The sequence below is a fragment of the Rhyacophila brunnea genome, unplaced genomic scaffold, assembly GCF_057557595.1.
Source record: "Rhyacophila brunnea isolate RB1 unplaced genomic scaffold, BYU_Rbru_1.0 scaffold_24, whole genome shotgun sequence".
Classification (NCBI taxonomy): domain Eukaryota; kingdom Metazoa; phylum Arthropoda; class Insecta; order Trichoptera; family Rhyacophilidae; genus Rhyacophila; species Rhyacophila brunnea.
Window position 1 is genome coordinate 2,485,552 of NW_028232904.1, and position 15,403 is coordinate 2,500,954.

At 36.4% G+C, this 15,403-nt stretch overlaps 1 protein-coding gene across 2 annotated transcripts in view; it reads right to left on the reverse strand.

Annotated features, from left to right (window-relative positions):
• The window catches only part of pbl (epithelial cell transforming 2 pebble), a 127,116-nt gene that overhangs the window by 17,814 nt on the left and 93,899 nt on the right, over positions 1 to 15,403 (reverse strand). For both annotated transcript variants that reach the window (XM_085951092.1, XM_085951091.1), the window contains exons 6-11: positions 11,355 to 11,486; positions 9,309 to 9,606; positions 7,306 to 7,427; positions 4,033 to 4,145; positions 2,243 to 2,413; positions 2,002 to 2,117 (exon numbers count right to left, since the gene is read on the reverse strand). In XM_085951092.1, the coding sequence (XP_085807218.1) occupies positions 2,002 to 2,117; positions 2,243 to 2,413; positions 4,033 to 4,145; positions 7,306 to 7,427; positions 9,309 to 9,606; positions 11,355 to 11,486 (952 nt within the window). The remainder of the gene's footprint in view (positions 1 to 2,001; positions 2,118 to 2,242; positions 2,414 to 4,032; positions 4,146 to 7,305; positions 7,428 to 9,308; positions 9,607 to 11,354; positions 11,487 to 15,403) is intronic.

The window sequence follows — 15,403 nt, forward strand, 5'->3', positions numbered from 1 at the left end:
TCATTCAATATAAAATGGCTGACGATGGTGTGTTGACACTTGCGAGTTCTTAATACCTAAAATTATAGAAGCTGCCGTGATTGCCTCACACTGTAAAACCACATTTTTCAAAAGGTCTGCTTCATGAAATTTTACTGCAATGACTCGGTATTTTGTAATTACAGGCAATACTACTTTTTGGTACTTAGAGCCTTAATTAATACACGTATTCATATTGTTTATTTTATTTTTTATAAAAATTTTATTGTAAATTTTGACTAATCATAATTATTTGTTGATATTAATGTTATTGTAAGTGTAGAAGATTGTTTCATATTTTGTGGTTTGTTAATATTTTAAATAACCTCATTAGTTTTAAATTAATCTGTTATTGGGAAAGTATTATTGGACGGATAATTATTTATGTACCTATTGTTATTATTTCTATCACTTTGAATTTTGTTTGATAAATATTGTTTTAAAAAAATGTATTCAGTTGAAAATGTCCCACTGAGGCGGACGAAACCGGTCCTAATATATTAATTAAAAGTGGAATAAGTACTACAAAAAAAAATTGCGTTTTATTAAATAAAAACAACAACACCACTAATGTTCTCAACTGTACGACATTGAATGTAGAGCGACACTCTTACTACAATCGCTGTAATACTGATGTCACTGTGTGTTTTAATTTGTTAGATTACGCAAATCAATCGACAGTGGCTAGTAATTTGAATTTAAAGTCGGATGAGATAACACGCGAAATTTGTATGTGTGACCGGTTGATCACGGCCTCATAGTGCGAAATAACTCATTGAAGGCTTAGAACCGGTTAATAGTCGAGGGTTATCTAACTTCCGGTATGAATTCATTTCTTACACACAATAAAGCCAGTGTTTCACGAGCTGTATTGCATGTGGCTCCATCCTGTTGAAACCACATGTTTTCAAAATCAAAATTTTCCAAATACGGCAGTTTTGATTATTAGCATCAATGACATTAATATGGACAAAGCATCTAGAAAATAAAATGACACTCACTTTGTGTCGGGTCTGCCGGATGGCGAAATTCATATTTTAATATCGGTATCCTACGCTCAAATGAACATTCTGCTTGCAAGCGGTCTGGCGACACCGCTGGGTCTGCCCATACAAAATTTCTGACTGTCAGGTTTCGACTCCACCGTTATTATTGTGTTACAAAATGCCAATGTGCCTACTTAAAAATTGTAAAAAAATCTTCTAAACACTCCAAGAAAGATGGGATATCACTTTTCATGTGTTAGTATTATTTATTATTTATAAAATGCCATTTTAAGATATTGATGAATGTTTATTCAATGCAATTGAATGACAGGAACCATTGGACAGTCAGTCGCCTGTGATTCGCTGGGCTCACTTGCGTCTAATCTCCGAGAAGTCGTAAGTAACCGAGAATCTGTTTCTAACGCAATGAGTCATGACATTAATACGCCATTACAATAAAGGTTATATTACTATAAATTCTCGAAGCTTGTACCGCATAATGGAAACGGATACGTCATATGGTCACGTGACATCTACCTATACATCTGTGAATGACTTTCATGCACAATTTCTCGTGCGCGCCGGGTATAAAGTGAGTTGTCCATTTAATATGTCATTGATTAGCATACCCAATGAGGTGAAATGTGCCTCATCACTGGTTGCCTGTTTTTCCCCAAGACCCAATTAGTTAATCTGCGACGGTGCCCGTGGTCCATTGCCTTTAATTCTTGTGATTTGGATATTATATGGGTGTAGGTGAAGATTTTCATGCAAAATTCGTCAAAAAGAGCCGTATGAGAGGCTGTGTTCTTCTTGGAATCTGCATTTCTGGCTCTTCGACCACACTTCAGTACAGCATCAGTAGTAATAATATATTAGTATTATATTCTTACGTCATACCCATACATATGGTCTTCACGATGACATCCACAGCCTACCTACTTACTCAAAGAGTCTAAATGAATGGTATACGATAGTTTATATTTCTAATACATACCGTCGAGTAGTAAACTGATGCTGGGTAATCTCTGAACAGGTCTGATGAGCAACTCCTGCAGGCTCTGTCTGCCGCATTCGGGTTTCGTCTGACAAATCTTCAAAAAGGCATGAAATCTGCAAATGAACAATACTCAATTAAAAGAACTTCTTTCAGTGAACCTAGTTACAGTAGAGACTATCGCCAGTGGATTTTTGTCATTTCAGGTCTAAAAATATGCCAAAATAAATAACCAACTGACCTCGTGTTCTCCCTGTCGCATTGCACCAGCATGTCTTTCATATTCTCGAAGAAGTTAACGAAGGGAGGATACGTCTTCATGAGTTCGGGCAGGTACTTGAGGACTATCCGTCCGATGCTGGTCTCCTCGCTCCAATTGTGCGACGACCACTTCAACTCTTCCAGCATCCGGCTAATTTTAGAGACAAATTACCAATCAGCAAACTCAAAGTGTTGACAAATATTAAGTCTATATGTGTGATCTTGAAAATGAAATGGAAAGAAGAGGAAATGATGAATTTATGATGAATAAAGGCTAATGATTAAATTAACTGCAAGTTATATCACATTCTAGATTCAATTGGAACAAGATTCATACTTAACCCTATCCAGTCTCACAGTTCATGAACTACAAACTGCAAAATACAGGATGTTAAAATATCTTTAGTTTAGGTCGCCCAGCAGATGATTGTATTTCAGGGTGGTCACTAGAGGTGGGAAAACCGGTTGATTTTTAAGACTAAGTGCCGAGCCACACCGGGCGACTCTGGTCTCGAGACCAGTCGCCAAGACCAAAACCAATGCATGCAGTTATATGGACCATGCCACACCTGGTCGCCCAGAAGTCGCGCAAGCAATAAAGTCGGGCGATCAGTAAAATCTCGTTCTTGCGCTCGGTCTGGTTTCGCGGTCTCTCTGGTCGGGCAACCGGTAGCGATGTATGAAAACATATAGCTATGTATTGAGTGCTGCCACAACGGGCGATTAGTCGCGGGCAGCCACGTCATTATATTTATTATTTTTTGCATACTTGCATAGGTACGTACATTCATTATTATTATTTATTGACTGCCTTGGTCGCCTGCAAGTAGCCGGCAACCACGCTGCGGAGAGAATGTATTTTTTTGCATACTTGCGTGTACATTTATTATTATTTATATTATTGGCTGCCTCTCTGGTCGCCGGCAAGTCGCCCGAGTAAATCGCACGAGGAGACCAGAGTCGCCCGGTTTGGCTCGGCTCTAACTATACTTACTACCAGTATAAAAAAATACTTAGTATCGAAACTTGTTCCAAAAAACTTACAAGTATTTGGGATATTATATAGAACGTTTGGCGTACTTGACTTTTTAGAAGCCATTTTTACACAAATTGTTTATATAATTATTATCCATTTACACAATCACGCATAAAATTTGAATTCAGTTTATAAGTTCCAATTATAACACTAAAAAATCGAGAAACTCGACGTGACGAAACCAGATAAACGCGTAAATACTTACACAACTCGAGCACTAGTACCTATTCCGGAACTTGAGACTGACGTCAATTCGATATAAGTCTCATACTCAACTGGAACTAAAACTAACTCCATATTATTACTAAAAAACGAACATGACACCATTTCTGTCCTTCACTATACCAACTTTACAACTGGGGAGAGAGGGAGAGCAATGACAGTTGAGTATATCACGGCTAAACATACGTGTATTATGCTATCTCGCTCGCGCGCATTTAATGTCAATGGTATTGAAAGTCTACTAACAGTACCAACTAGCGAGTCGTGGCGATGATCTCACCGCATGCGTTCGAATTTCGAACAAGTTTCTTGGAACAAGATTATTGGGCCACACATACTGAGTATAGGTAGTACATGCCGAGACTTGAGAACGCAAACTGGTGACAGTATTTCTAACTCTCACCTCTAGTGGTCACTAAGAGAGAGTTTCAACGAGAGGTTCGACCAAGAGAGAGATAATTCTTTCATTTCATAGAGGTAATTAGTGCTGTTTTAGTTCAGTTGACATTTACCTGTGAATCTCATAGATTGGCGGCAAGTTTCCGAAAATGATCTTCAATTCCGTATTGTTTATGAGTGGATTTGTTCCATCAATCATCATTTCTTCTAGGGGCTGTTTAAACATCTGAAATAGAAACATAGCTAGTTTTATAATCTTGACAGTGCTATAAAAGCAGAAACAGCTACCTATTGAAAAAAAAACCAAAATTTAATATTCGTCCAAATATCACAACTTCATGAAAATGTTCATATGTAGATTCATAAACATAATTCAATTAATAAATTTATTCACTTGTATGGGGACAAACAACTCAATCCCTATCAGCATATTGATCGGCGATATTAAATATCCATTTCCCGTAGTGTCCAATTATGGCAAACTCAGTAAATACCTGACTGCAATGATAATTTCCGCCCATATCCATTTTTCCACATAGACAGCAAAATCTGATGACGCAAACTCCATATTATAGTAGCTGACTCAATCATAATATTTATTTCCTAAATATTCGTTTCAAGATATTATTTCGATTGTGAGTACGTCAATAAATAGCGGATCATAATTCATTGGACATGTCACTCGAATATAAGTTCCCGGTCTGTTAGTATCTCAGTCTCTGTATCGCTCCGCACAACATCTCATTCTACCGAGACTCGGACGTAGGAACAGTATCATAAGTATTGGAACATGACTACTGTAACATACTCTTGTACCGACTATTTACGCTGCAAATAAAACTTGCTCCTCCATCCATCAAAGCAACCACCAAATCACGACCCTTTCATTCACAACACCATGACTCCCACACTTGTATGAAACAAAACCGCAGTCACCGATACATGTGGACAGATGTGATATGGACGCAATGTCAATGAGGTATTCGACCATCTCCAATCGGTTGTCTGAAAGATCGGTCGGCATATGTATAAGTGAAAATAAAAGTCAATGAAACCAGAAAAATTCGAGGTTGTCGATTGCTTTACCTACCAACACCGCCAAAAGATGTCACCCCCTAAGGATTTAATTCCATGAACCTCCGTTTCGCGGCCGTTTTTGTAAACAATCAATTAATGTAACAGCGGTAATCTATATTCTGCAAATAAATCTCGTCGTTCTCTCCACCATCCGTGTTTTTTTATCATCCGACGTACACAAACAACAGACGACGCCATACACCAGATGGTCAAACCAAGCGAGAGGGAATGCCTAAAGCTCTCTTCCCACCTTCGGAGGTGACACTACCTATTACATAACAAAACGAGGTACTTGAAGAAGTAAAACAGAAAATATCGACTGCCAATATATAAAGTCCAGAAATATCCACAAAAAATAATGATTCGTATTTACACATCAATGATACGCACAGTGATACTGTATGGAAAAAAGTATAAACACTAATTGCAAAAGCAGCCACCTTTCAAATGAAAATTCGACAGTGGATATACGGACTCATGGGATAATGATGAGTCACGCTGCATGTATACCACAATTGAAAACTCTCCACCTTAATACTCTTGCACATCTATTCTATACACATGACTGCTTTCAGCCGCTACGGCAACTATCATGGGTTGGTTTGTATCGAAGTATTATGTACCACTCATTGTAACTATTACAATAAGTTAGTTGTAATTATTACAATAAGTGCTATGTTTTAACAGCACCTCTTTTGGCTGTGGTAAATTTTAAAGCGAGATGAACAATTTTGACTGTTTAGACAGCTAACTTATTGTAATTGTTACAATAAGTGCTAATACTTTGATACAAACCTACACTAGATAGCTGCCGTAGCGGCCGAAAGAAGTCTTTACAGAATAGATGCGCTGAGGCCGAATTGTGCAGGCCATGTCCAGCGCATGCCAGAGACAAAGGGAAAACCCTGAAACCAGGGAAGCCATTTAGGAGACTATGTACAAGCTGGGAGGAGGGAGTGAAAAGCAACACAAGAGTCCTTTTCAACGTCGAAGAGTCACAGGGTATCGTGCAAGCTAGAGACAGCCAAAACTCAAATAAACCTGTTTTTGTTTTGTTTTAAACTATTATTTTCTTATTATTTAACATTAGTACCTAGGGGCGGCAGGTTATATGAAAGTATGGTGAAGCAGGCTGGTATGGTGAAAAAGTATGGTGAGGCGGGCTGGTAATCAAGTTGCGGCAAAATTTCCACATTAACATTATATTATATGGGTACATTATGATGAGCAAAGTAAATCCTCCGCGATGCCCTGATTTTTTTTTATCGCATCGCTATTTCTCGTAAGTTGTCAGCTACTGTTGTCCTGCTTCATTCGGTTGTATGAGAAAACCGATTCCTTGCCCCTCTTTTTATTTAATATCTCTATGATTAGTACTATCGACCGAACTTGATGGAATTTGAATTTAAATTCTAATGGATTTAAATTTTGTACTATTCCATTTGAGTCGTTCTTGCGATCCGGGCTTCGCCTTTCGGCATCTTCAGATACTGTGTACACTCACCAAAAGGCAAATACACACTGACTGAATGTTATTTTGTTGTTTGAAATGCAGCCGCATGGCTTTCTGCCTGAAGGGCAATTCACGAATGAAGCACTGAAAAATACCGCTTTAACTGAAGCACGTAAAATTTTTAGTTTTACAGGAGATATTGTGTGTATAGAGCTTCGAACGAAATGGATACGTGCGAGTGAGAAAGCATTCAGCATGCTTATACCTCATGTCCATGCGTTAGAGTAAGATAGAAAGTAAACATGCCAAAACGGAACGTTTGTGAATTTCATGGAAATTAAATAACATTTTTATCCATTTTGGTAATGACTTCATATTTAATCAGTACTTACCGTTAAATTGTGATTGAATCGTTCATTGTTGAAGTACGTAGCCAATTAATCTTTAAACAAGCTAGTTACGTCTCCAATATAACGGAATTTCCATTGTATTTTGCAAACAAACATGTGTGTTTCTGTATTACAAAATCACAATAAATATTTAAGTGAGAATTTAAACACAAACTAATACTTTCAGCGGTAATAGTTATGTAAAGGATAGAAAAAAATAGAATAACAGCCTGTTCACTACGTACGAATTTTTGACGTTTAATAATATGTCAAACGGAGAGTTGCTAGCGCCTCTACCGGCAAAGCGTGTATACTTCAATTGCATACTATACCCGACACTACCGGTCGACTTTTAATATACTTCGTTGAAGTAGTCATACTGCTTCATTCGTGAATCGCCCTCCTGTCTGGCAGCAGTTAACCCGAAGCTATAGTTATACAATTAATATAGATAGACGGTTACTCACCATAACGATGGTATGAAGAATGCCGACATAGTTGGACTCAGTTTGTACGAGTTCCATAAACACCTGCTGCCGCGGGCTCATCAGCTTTCTGGCTGCGTCACTCACGGAGACACACTCCACTTCTGAAAATACGAAATATAAGCAGTCATTTTACACTATCGTTCCAAAGCAGAGCAATAGTTATTGAGCTTCACATAATTTTCAAATGTTTAAATGGTTTTATATAACATAATATCATGGGGTTGCCATGTCGATAATTTAGGTATTTAGAGTTAACAACGGATGTGTCTATATATAAATATGTATGCTAGAAAAAAAATTTAAGGTCATCCATTATATAGAACAGTACTTCTCAAACTGGGAGGCAAAATCACAAAAACTTGATCACGGGACGATACCTGATACAAATCACTCAAAATCTCTTTCAGCGTCATAGCCAGCTCGCACATCACAACTCTCCTCGTGTGCCTGACCGCCATAAATCAAAACATCCGAGAACGGGCGGCCAGTGTTGCATGACACAACCTCGCACAAATGTCGCGCGTAGCCTTCGAAACATATTGATATTTCAATGCGGTGATCGGCGAGCCGGTATAGGAATGACCAATTCGTAGGTGTTTCTTTGTGACTTCGACCCTCCGACTCGGAGCCCGAGAAGGATGCAATATGTCGAATGCAACAGCCAATGTTTTTTTTCAGACGAAACAGTTGCATTCGATCAATCTGCGAAGCTCCATTTGGCAACGCGTGTTATGTTGTTTCGTTAAACAACGATGACGTCACATCGACATGTTTTTAGATGAGACGAGTTCCGATGTGCGAGCCGACTTAAAGCGTCTTTCAACGGAGACTTTGGAGCAAACCATGCGAATTGGCATTTCAAACATTGTACAGGATTGATTTATTGCGTAAAAATATGCTATCACACCCCTCTCATTAAATTGTTTTTGTCGGCTGTAGCTGTAATAAATTTGAAGTTAATTTTAGCTTTAAGCACAAGCAAGTACTTAAATGAATTGTTCTATTATTTTTAATAAAAATGTACCTATAATAATAATTAATGGTAAATAAAGTACTGTTGATCACAAACGACTAAGATTTTTGGGGAGCGTTGGATTTTTTTTCTGATTTTGGGGGCCGTGGTATGAAAAAGTTTGAGAAGCACTGATATAGAACATGCACAAAAAACACAAAGAAATTAGCATTATGCCTGATTTTAGAGGACATGAGTCTAACGTCAAATTGCAATTACTCCATAACATGATTTCGAGACTTACCAACTTTTGGCAGTAACCCCAAGATATTACGTTCAGTTTTATTGTCTTTTGTAAAACTTGTAAATCCCGTTCTGATCGAAAATTTTATTTTTATTAAATACATTCTGTATACCAGAGGTAAACTATTGTAACTCCAAAAATCGTGAAATGGAGTTATTGTTATATTGTTACTTCATTACTTATCCTGCATACGTGGTAAACAGCTGTAACTCATATTACTCTTATTATAAAAGTTAAAAATGTCATTGTAACTCCATAACTATTAGAGGTAAACAACAGTAAGAAACCATACAATTCTTTAGATGAAACTTATAATCGAACTACAGCGTTAAACAAACAAAAAGGTTTTGATAAATAGATAAATTTTATCTATTTCCATTCACGAATGCCACAAGTTGAAAGTTCCAAAAATCACAAATTCGTCTCTCCTGTGAAGTTGTCATTTTGGATTTACCGTAGTTTACCTCTGGTATACAGCATTAGTATTATCGAATATGAACACTTGTGTAGTATTCTTGCACCCATAACACATCTAATCATTTCAAAAATCAATCCAAATAAATCTTGTAATCCGTGTCAATACAACGGACATATGCAGATGACACATTGCTCATTGCGAAATCATACAAAGAGATGGCTATCTCAATCCACAAGCATGGCGTAGGTGGTGTGTAAAAGCAGTTTGGAAGTACCGCACTAGGCATATCAGAAATGTAATACACTCACCATCAAGTAAAGACTGTTTCCCGTCCGGGCTTTGAGTACAATCCAAAAGGTTTCCACTCAAACTCAGCAGGACGGCGTCTCCCACCGACGATCTTCGCTTGTGCAGGGCGGCATCGGGCCCACGCAGCTTTCTCTTCCTTATCCGGTGTGCTGAACCTGGAGGTAGGGTAGACGAGGGGGTGGAGCCTGACGGGGCGGGGCTGCGGGGCGGCGATATGCCCTGATTGGTCCCCGATGCGCCGCTGGACAAGGAACCTCGGGACGATCGCCGAGATTGGCACACTTGGGCGTCCAAATACTGGAAAATTACAACATAATCTATATCTGTCAAAAACCCCATACTAAAATGAAATAAAATAGTAAATGAAAATACTATACAACTCGAAGAGTACACAAAAGGTAGAAAGTGTGCAACAGGTAGGCAGCTAGATTGATGTATTAGTGAAGTTCTGCGATAGAACGTGATTGCGTAACGTACAGCGCCAATAAGAATGGAATCAGCTTGTAGAGGTATTTATCCAGCAGTAGTTAGGTCCACTCTAACGATATTTATCAAATGACAAAATTTTGAATTAAATATGATAAATTTTAAATCACTTCGGATTTTACTAATATCCGAGGACGATATACCACTGGTCTCCCCATAACTCCTTCCAGTCCTTTTGGACCAGAAAATGCAATTCTTCAATTCACACATTTTAGGGCTCAGAACACAGCACTGCAGTGTGTCGAAGCTGGTCTTACTTGATTCCAAATGTATCCTATTTGAATCTCATATTGGATTTTTTATCCAAATGGAGATTTTTATTGGAATATGCAATTCTTCACTGCAGTTGAACGGCGTCGAAGCCGGTCTTACTTGATTCCAAATGTATCCTATTTGAATCCCATATTGGAGATTCTAATCGGATGCATTTGGGATCAAGTACAAAGACCTGTGTTAAGCTGTATGTCTGAGCCCTTAAGGAGTCAATCTAGTGCCTCTTGGGTAAAGCCATATGAAGGCATTTTTCCATTGATCATCTAGCAACATGTCCAACATAATATTTTTGTTTGGCACTCGGAACATAAGGTGACCGCAATATTTTCTATTCACAGCGATATTTAAGAAAATTAATAACCGCTATTAACATTACAAAACAATTATACAGTCGAACTTGGTTCTTACGATCACAGCAATAGCGAGATCTCAGATGTAATGAGGAAACATTCGCTGACGTTTTAATTTATGATTTTCTCCATACATTTATTTATTCACTTTTATAACGAGCTACTTCTCGGGCATACGGAGCAAAACTGTTAATGTGTCGATCGTTTAAAAACAACATTTTCGACCCTAAGCAATAAAATCCGACCGGGCATTTAACTAGATCGATGCCGTCGGGATCGGATTACGTTAATGACACTAGTTAAGTGTCTATGTACCTAATTGGTGTTTTCGCTGACAACATTGAAAAAGTATCCACGCATATGGTTGAAATTGCATGTAAAAAATCCAAGCTTTGTTAAGTCAATAGGTACCTACCAGCAACGGCGGCTCAGCATTTCATTACAATAAACAACTTCTTTTGTAGTTTATGAACGCCATGCTTGTTTCGGGGATTTTTACGATTGTTTTAAGATTTTTTATGTCCTATGCTTAAATAGAATGTGGTGCGAAAAATGTTATATAACGAGTAATGCTTATAACAAGCAAATTCAGTCGGTCCCATCTTCCTCGTAATAACCGAGTTCGACTGTAATTGAATTCCAGAATATGCTGATATTTTGTAGTTTCACATCAAAACATTCAAGATATATTTTATTATAATGCCTCTTGTAAAGTACCCTAAATGGCAATTGTCCTACACTCATTTGTCCAACAACATATTTATATACATACTCTATCGAGGGTTTTGCCGAGTTGCTGAGAGTCAGTTCATCAAAGTCTTCTTCTCCCTCACCGCTCCGTTTCCTTAACGAAGCTTCCATAGCAAATATATAATAATCTTTTTTCTCAGAGTCTGTGTCTGTTATAACATGAAAATATAATTGAAAACAACTCACGTCTTCGAATAGGAAGTCCTTCTCGTCCTGCGCCTCCTCATTCTGTACTGACGCCCAGAACCACTCGGCTTTGACCACGTGCGCACGTGGCCCCGCATCGGGCAACGACTGCGTGGCGTGCTCATCCACTACCTATACATCACAGAGAACAAAACAGTATAAAGTAAACATTGTGAAAATTGTTTTTTTACAATAAATAAATAAATAAAAATTGGATTTTAGATTTCGTCATGACACGTAAACTGTTGCACATGAATTCCTGTTTGGAAATCTGTTCCCACACGTCCAAGTGCTGACCAAATCAGATCAAAGTGATTTGATACGGTCAGAGATCAGTTAATACTTGGTAGCGTTTATCTTGACTTGTTAAAATTAATTTAAATATGAGAATCTGCTCAACATAATATCCGTTATATATGGCATGAATATGTTGATAAGTCTAAAAACATTGATTCTAAAGGCAGTTATTTGTACGTTTGGCTTTCTGTGGTAAATCAGATTATATGTTTTTGAATGTTTTTAAATTTCAGTAAAATGTTTGTTAACTCTCAACAAACTAAAATTTTAATATATTCCTGATTTACCATAGAAACCCAACCTTACAAATAGCTACCTTGAGAATTGATGTTTTTAGACTTATCAATATATTCACACCATACACTGATATAACACAATTGCTACAAATAGTGCGAATTGATTTATTATTCAATTTATAGATCTATAAATAGTATGAAATTATTGATCTGTAATCCTAATATTTTTCCTTTCGCACAGTTTTGATCAACGTGCGGGTAGTTCACGGGCACTCAACTGTGACCACGACTATATAATGGTAATATGCAATGATATATATCGCCATCCCGGAAACAAACTACAATAACCACAACAAAAAGTGTAGTTTCGAGTTAAATAAACAATTTTTATCACTATTCAACCCTCTTGCCAACGGTAAAACTGTCGTATCTACAATTAATTATATTCTGAAGTTATCTTACTTCTAATAAAATTATGTATGTGTACGCATTGGAATAGACTGTAGCAATTTACTTATTACAGTTTAGCCGTTTAGTTGTCACAATTATCAGGTGTTTTATATTCTCTCTCTTTAACACTAAATCAGGCCATGAGGCCCGATGGCAGTAGTGTAGTGAAAGACTAGTGTATTTAGTAATAGAAGAGAAACAATCCCTTTGCCAAACTTTGATAAAACCACATAAATATATTGTGATGTCACTGAGAATCAAACTCGGATGAAAGGGCAGCGCGTTACACACTGGACTACGAAGACTTCGTCATTCGTATCTATTTTACTAAATATTTTTACCTCTATCAAAACTCCATTCATTATTTAATGGCTAGATTTAGTGAGGCAATAATCATTGGTTTCAATTATCTCAAAACTATTTTGACATACTACAGTTTGGTTCCATGACGGCGATATGTACACAAGTCCACAATCAGGACACGGACAATAAGATTTATCTAAAAGCGTTTAAAGAAGACATACATAGGACAAAGAATAAAAAAGCTTTTAATATACAGATTAAATAAGAAGAAACATTCGTAATTACAATACAATGAAGGATAGATTGAAAGGAAAATACATAATTATTTATTAGTAATATACATAAGTAATAACATTTCATGCTGAGGATTAATAATATAAGTGTATAAATAATATTATAAATGAAAGTAAAATTTTATATACAATTTCATGAAACAATAATTTAATTAAAACTAGAATAAGAAAATTCAATTTATTTACTGTCAAACTAATAACATAATAATGTGGTATTTGGTCAACTTATGATATGTTAATGTTAAATAATAATAATATAATAATAATAATGTTAAATAATAATGTTAAAAACAGGTAATTTCATGATACCAGTCTCAAGACATGAGCAGCCTAGGGAAGGACCCTGGGGGTGATTATTGATGACGTTGAAAAAAATCCTATCAAGAAAGCAACTGAACTAAAGATTGATTTACTATATAGGATAGGATTTTAACTAAATTCATATAAGTTTGATGCATACATAGCCATTGGTGACTCAATTGTAGCTGTGCATCAATCAACTTATTGGCGGTAGGCGGTATGCAGTCTATGAGGTGTCAGCCCATTGATATGAAGCAGTTTAAAAGCAAAATATCAATTGCCTCCATTACTAACTGGTGTCGGGATCTCTTCAAATTTTAGTTATAACATACTTGCACTTGCTAATAATTTAATACATTATTTTTTTACACGACGGCTTATAATGTCGTGGGTCCCAGGTTCGAATCCTGGGTCCAGCAAATACACATATTGTCTTTCAATTTGTGTTCGGAGTGTGGACCCAATAGGTTGAGCAAGTGGCCAACACCCATTTCTCGTAAAAACAAAAATCTATTAATACAAACCTCCACTCTGTGGAGGCCCATATAATCCTATTAGGATCGGACATGATCAAAAGAAAAAGAAAGTTTTTTTTTATTCAACGAATAATTCACGAGATTTAAGAATCTAACATTCTTTAATGAACATACTTAATTTGAAAATACCTCAGATATATAGCTACAAGAAAAAATCTTACAAAAAATTAGAGTGCAAGTACCTTATAACCAAAATTTGGAGATCCTGACGCTGGTTAGTAAGGTATTTAATATATAATACATTCATTTTAACATTACAACAGGCCATTAGGCCCAATGGCAATAGTGTAGTGAAACAAAGTATTCCTCTCCGGGAATCGAACCCGGAGCTACCGGGTGCCACACGATGCTACAATTTGCAGCAAATTCACATAAATTACTGTGATCGAATTGGATCCGATTAGTGTCAATTTGCAGCACCAAGTGTCTTGGCCCTAAGGTGCAAACTAATTCAAACCTGAAAGCGGGATCTGAGCAAATTATATCCGTATGGGCAATTTCAAATCCCATTTGGCTGAAGCGCCTAGATCGGTGCGGAAAACACTTCAGACGGAAGGAGGATGTTAGCAAAGCCTTTAATTTACTGATTACTATCGAAAGACGTGAAGACATATTTTTGTGAGGATGGTATGGCCAAATCAAAAGTTTCTAATGAATAGTATCATCACTTATGTACTTATCATAAATTTACCAAAAACCACAAATTTAATAATGCGTAAACAAGTTTAATCGACAGGCCGATGACGGGACACAAGGGATGCTGGTGACATAAATAAAATATTAAGAAAACAATTAAATACAACTACATATATTATAAAGAAATAAAGCGAGAAACGATAGCAATGTTAAAAATATCAACCTGATAATGTAGGTAAGCAATATGCAACGATATAATCAGGTGGGGCTGGAGACTCAAGGGGTACAAATCAAATATAAATATAAATTAATGAGTTAGGTTAGGTTAGTAGGTCAATACATATATAGTTATTTATTTAAGCATGAAAAAAATACATAATATAAAAACTACTCTTGGCGTAATTGGAATTTTCAATAGAACAAAAGCATATAATTGAATCATGCACACATGGGTGTATATAACTTTTTAAACTGTTTTTAAAAGAGAGGTATTTGACAGTGGCAAAGGGTGGAGGTAGGCTGTTAAGATCCGCTATAGATAGTGCACACTAAACTTTGTCAGTCATACGTATTTGACTTCATTGAAATAAGACTACAATTTAGTTAGTTTTTAAAATTCAATTAAACCCTGCGAATACTAAGCCATAATAGATAACAGTCAAAAAATACTCGTCTATCTATAAAATACCTAAAATTATGCAATTAAATCATACATAACTTTGAATATTTTATAGATAGAATAATTTATGTATTATAGTTTGGTTTAGTCAGGCTTAATGAATTTAAAAAAAATTAAGCAACAATATAACGTGTAATATGTATTTTTAATCCAACGAAAACAAATAAGTATGAATGAAAAAGTGTGCACAATTTTGTCATATTGCCCAAAGTACACTAAAACTATTATGGTTTGGTTTAGACAGGGTTTAATTGATTTAACAAAAATTAACTGACACCATCTGTAAATTGTGATTTGGTTCAATAAAAACAAATACGTA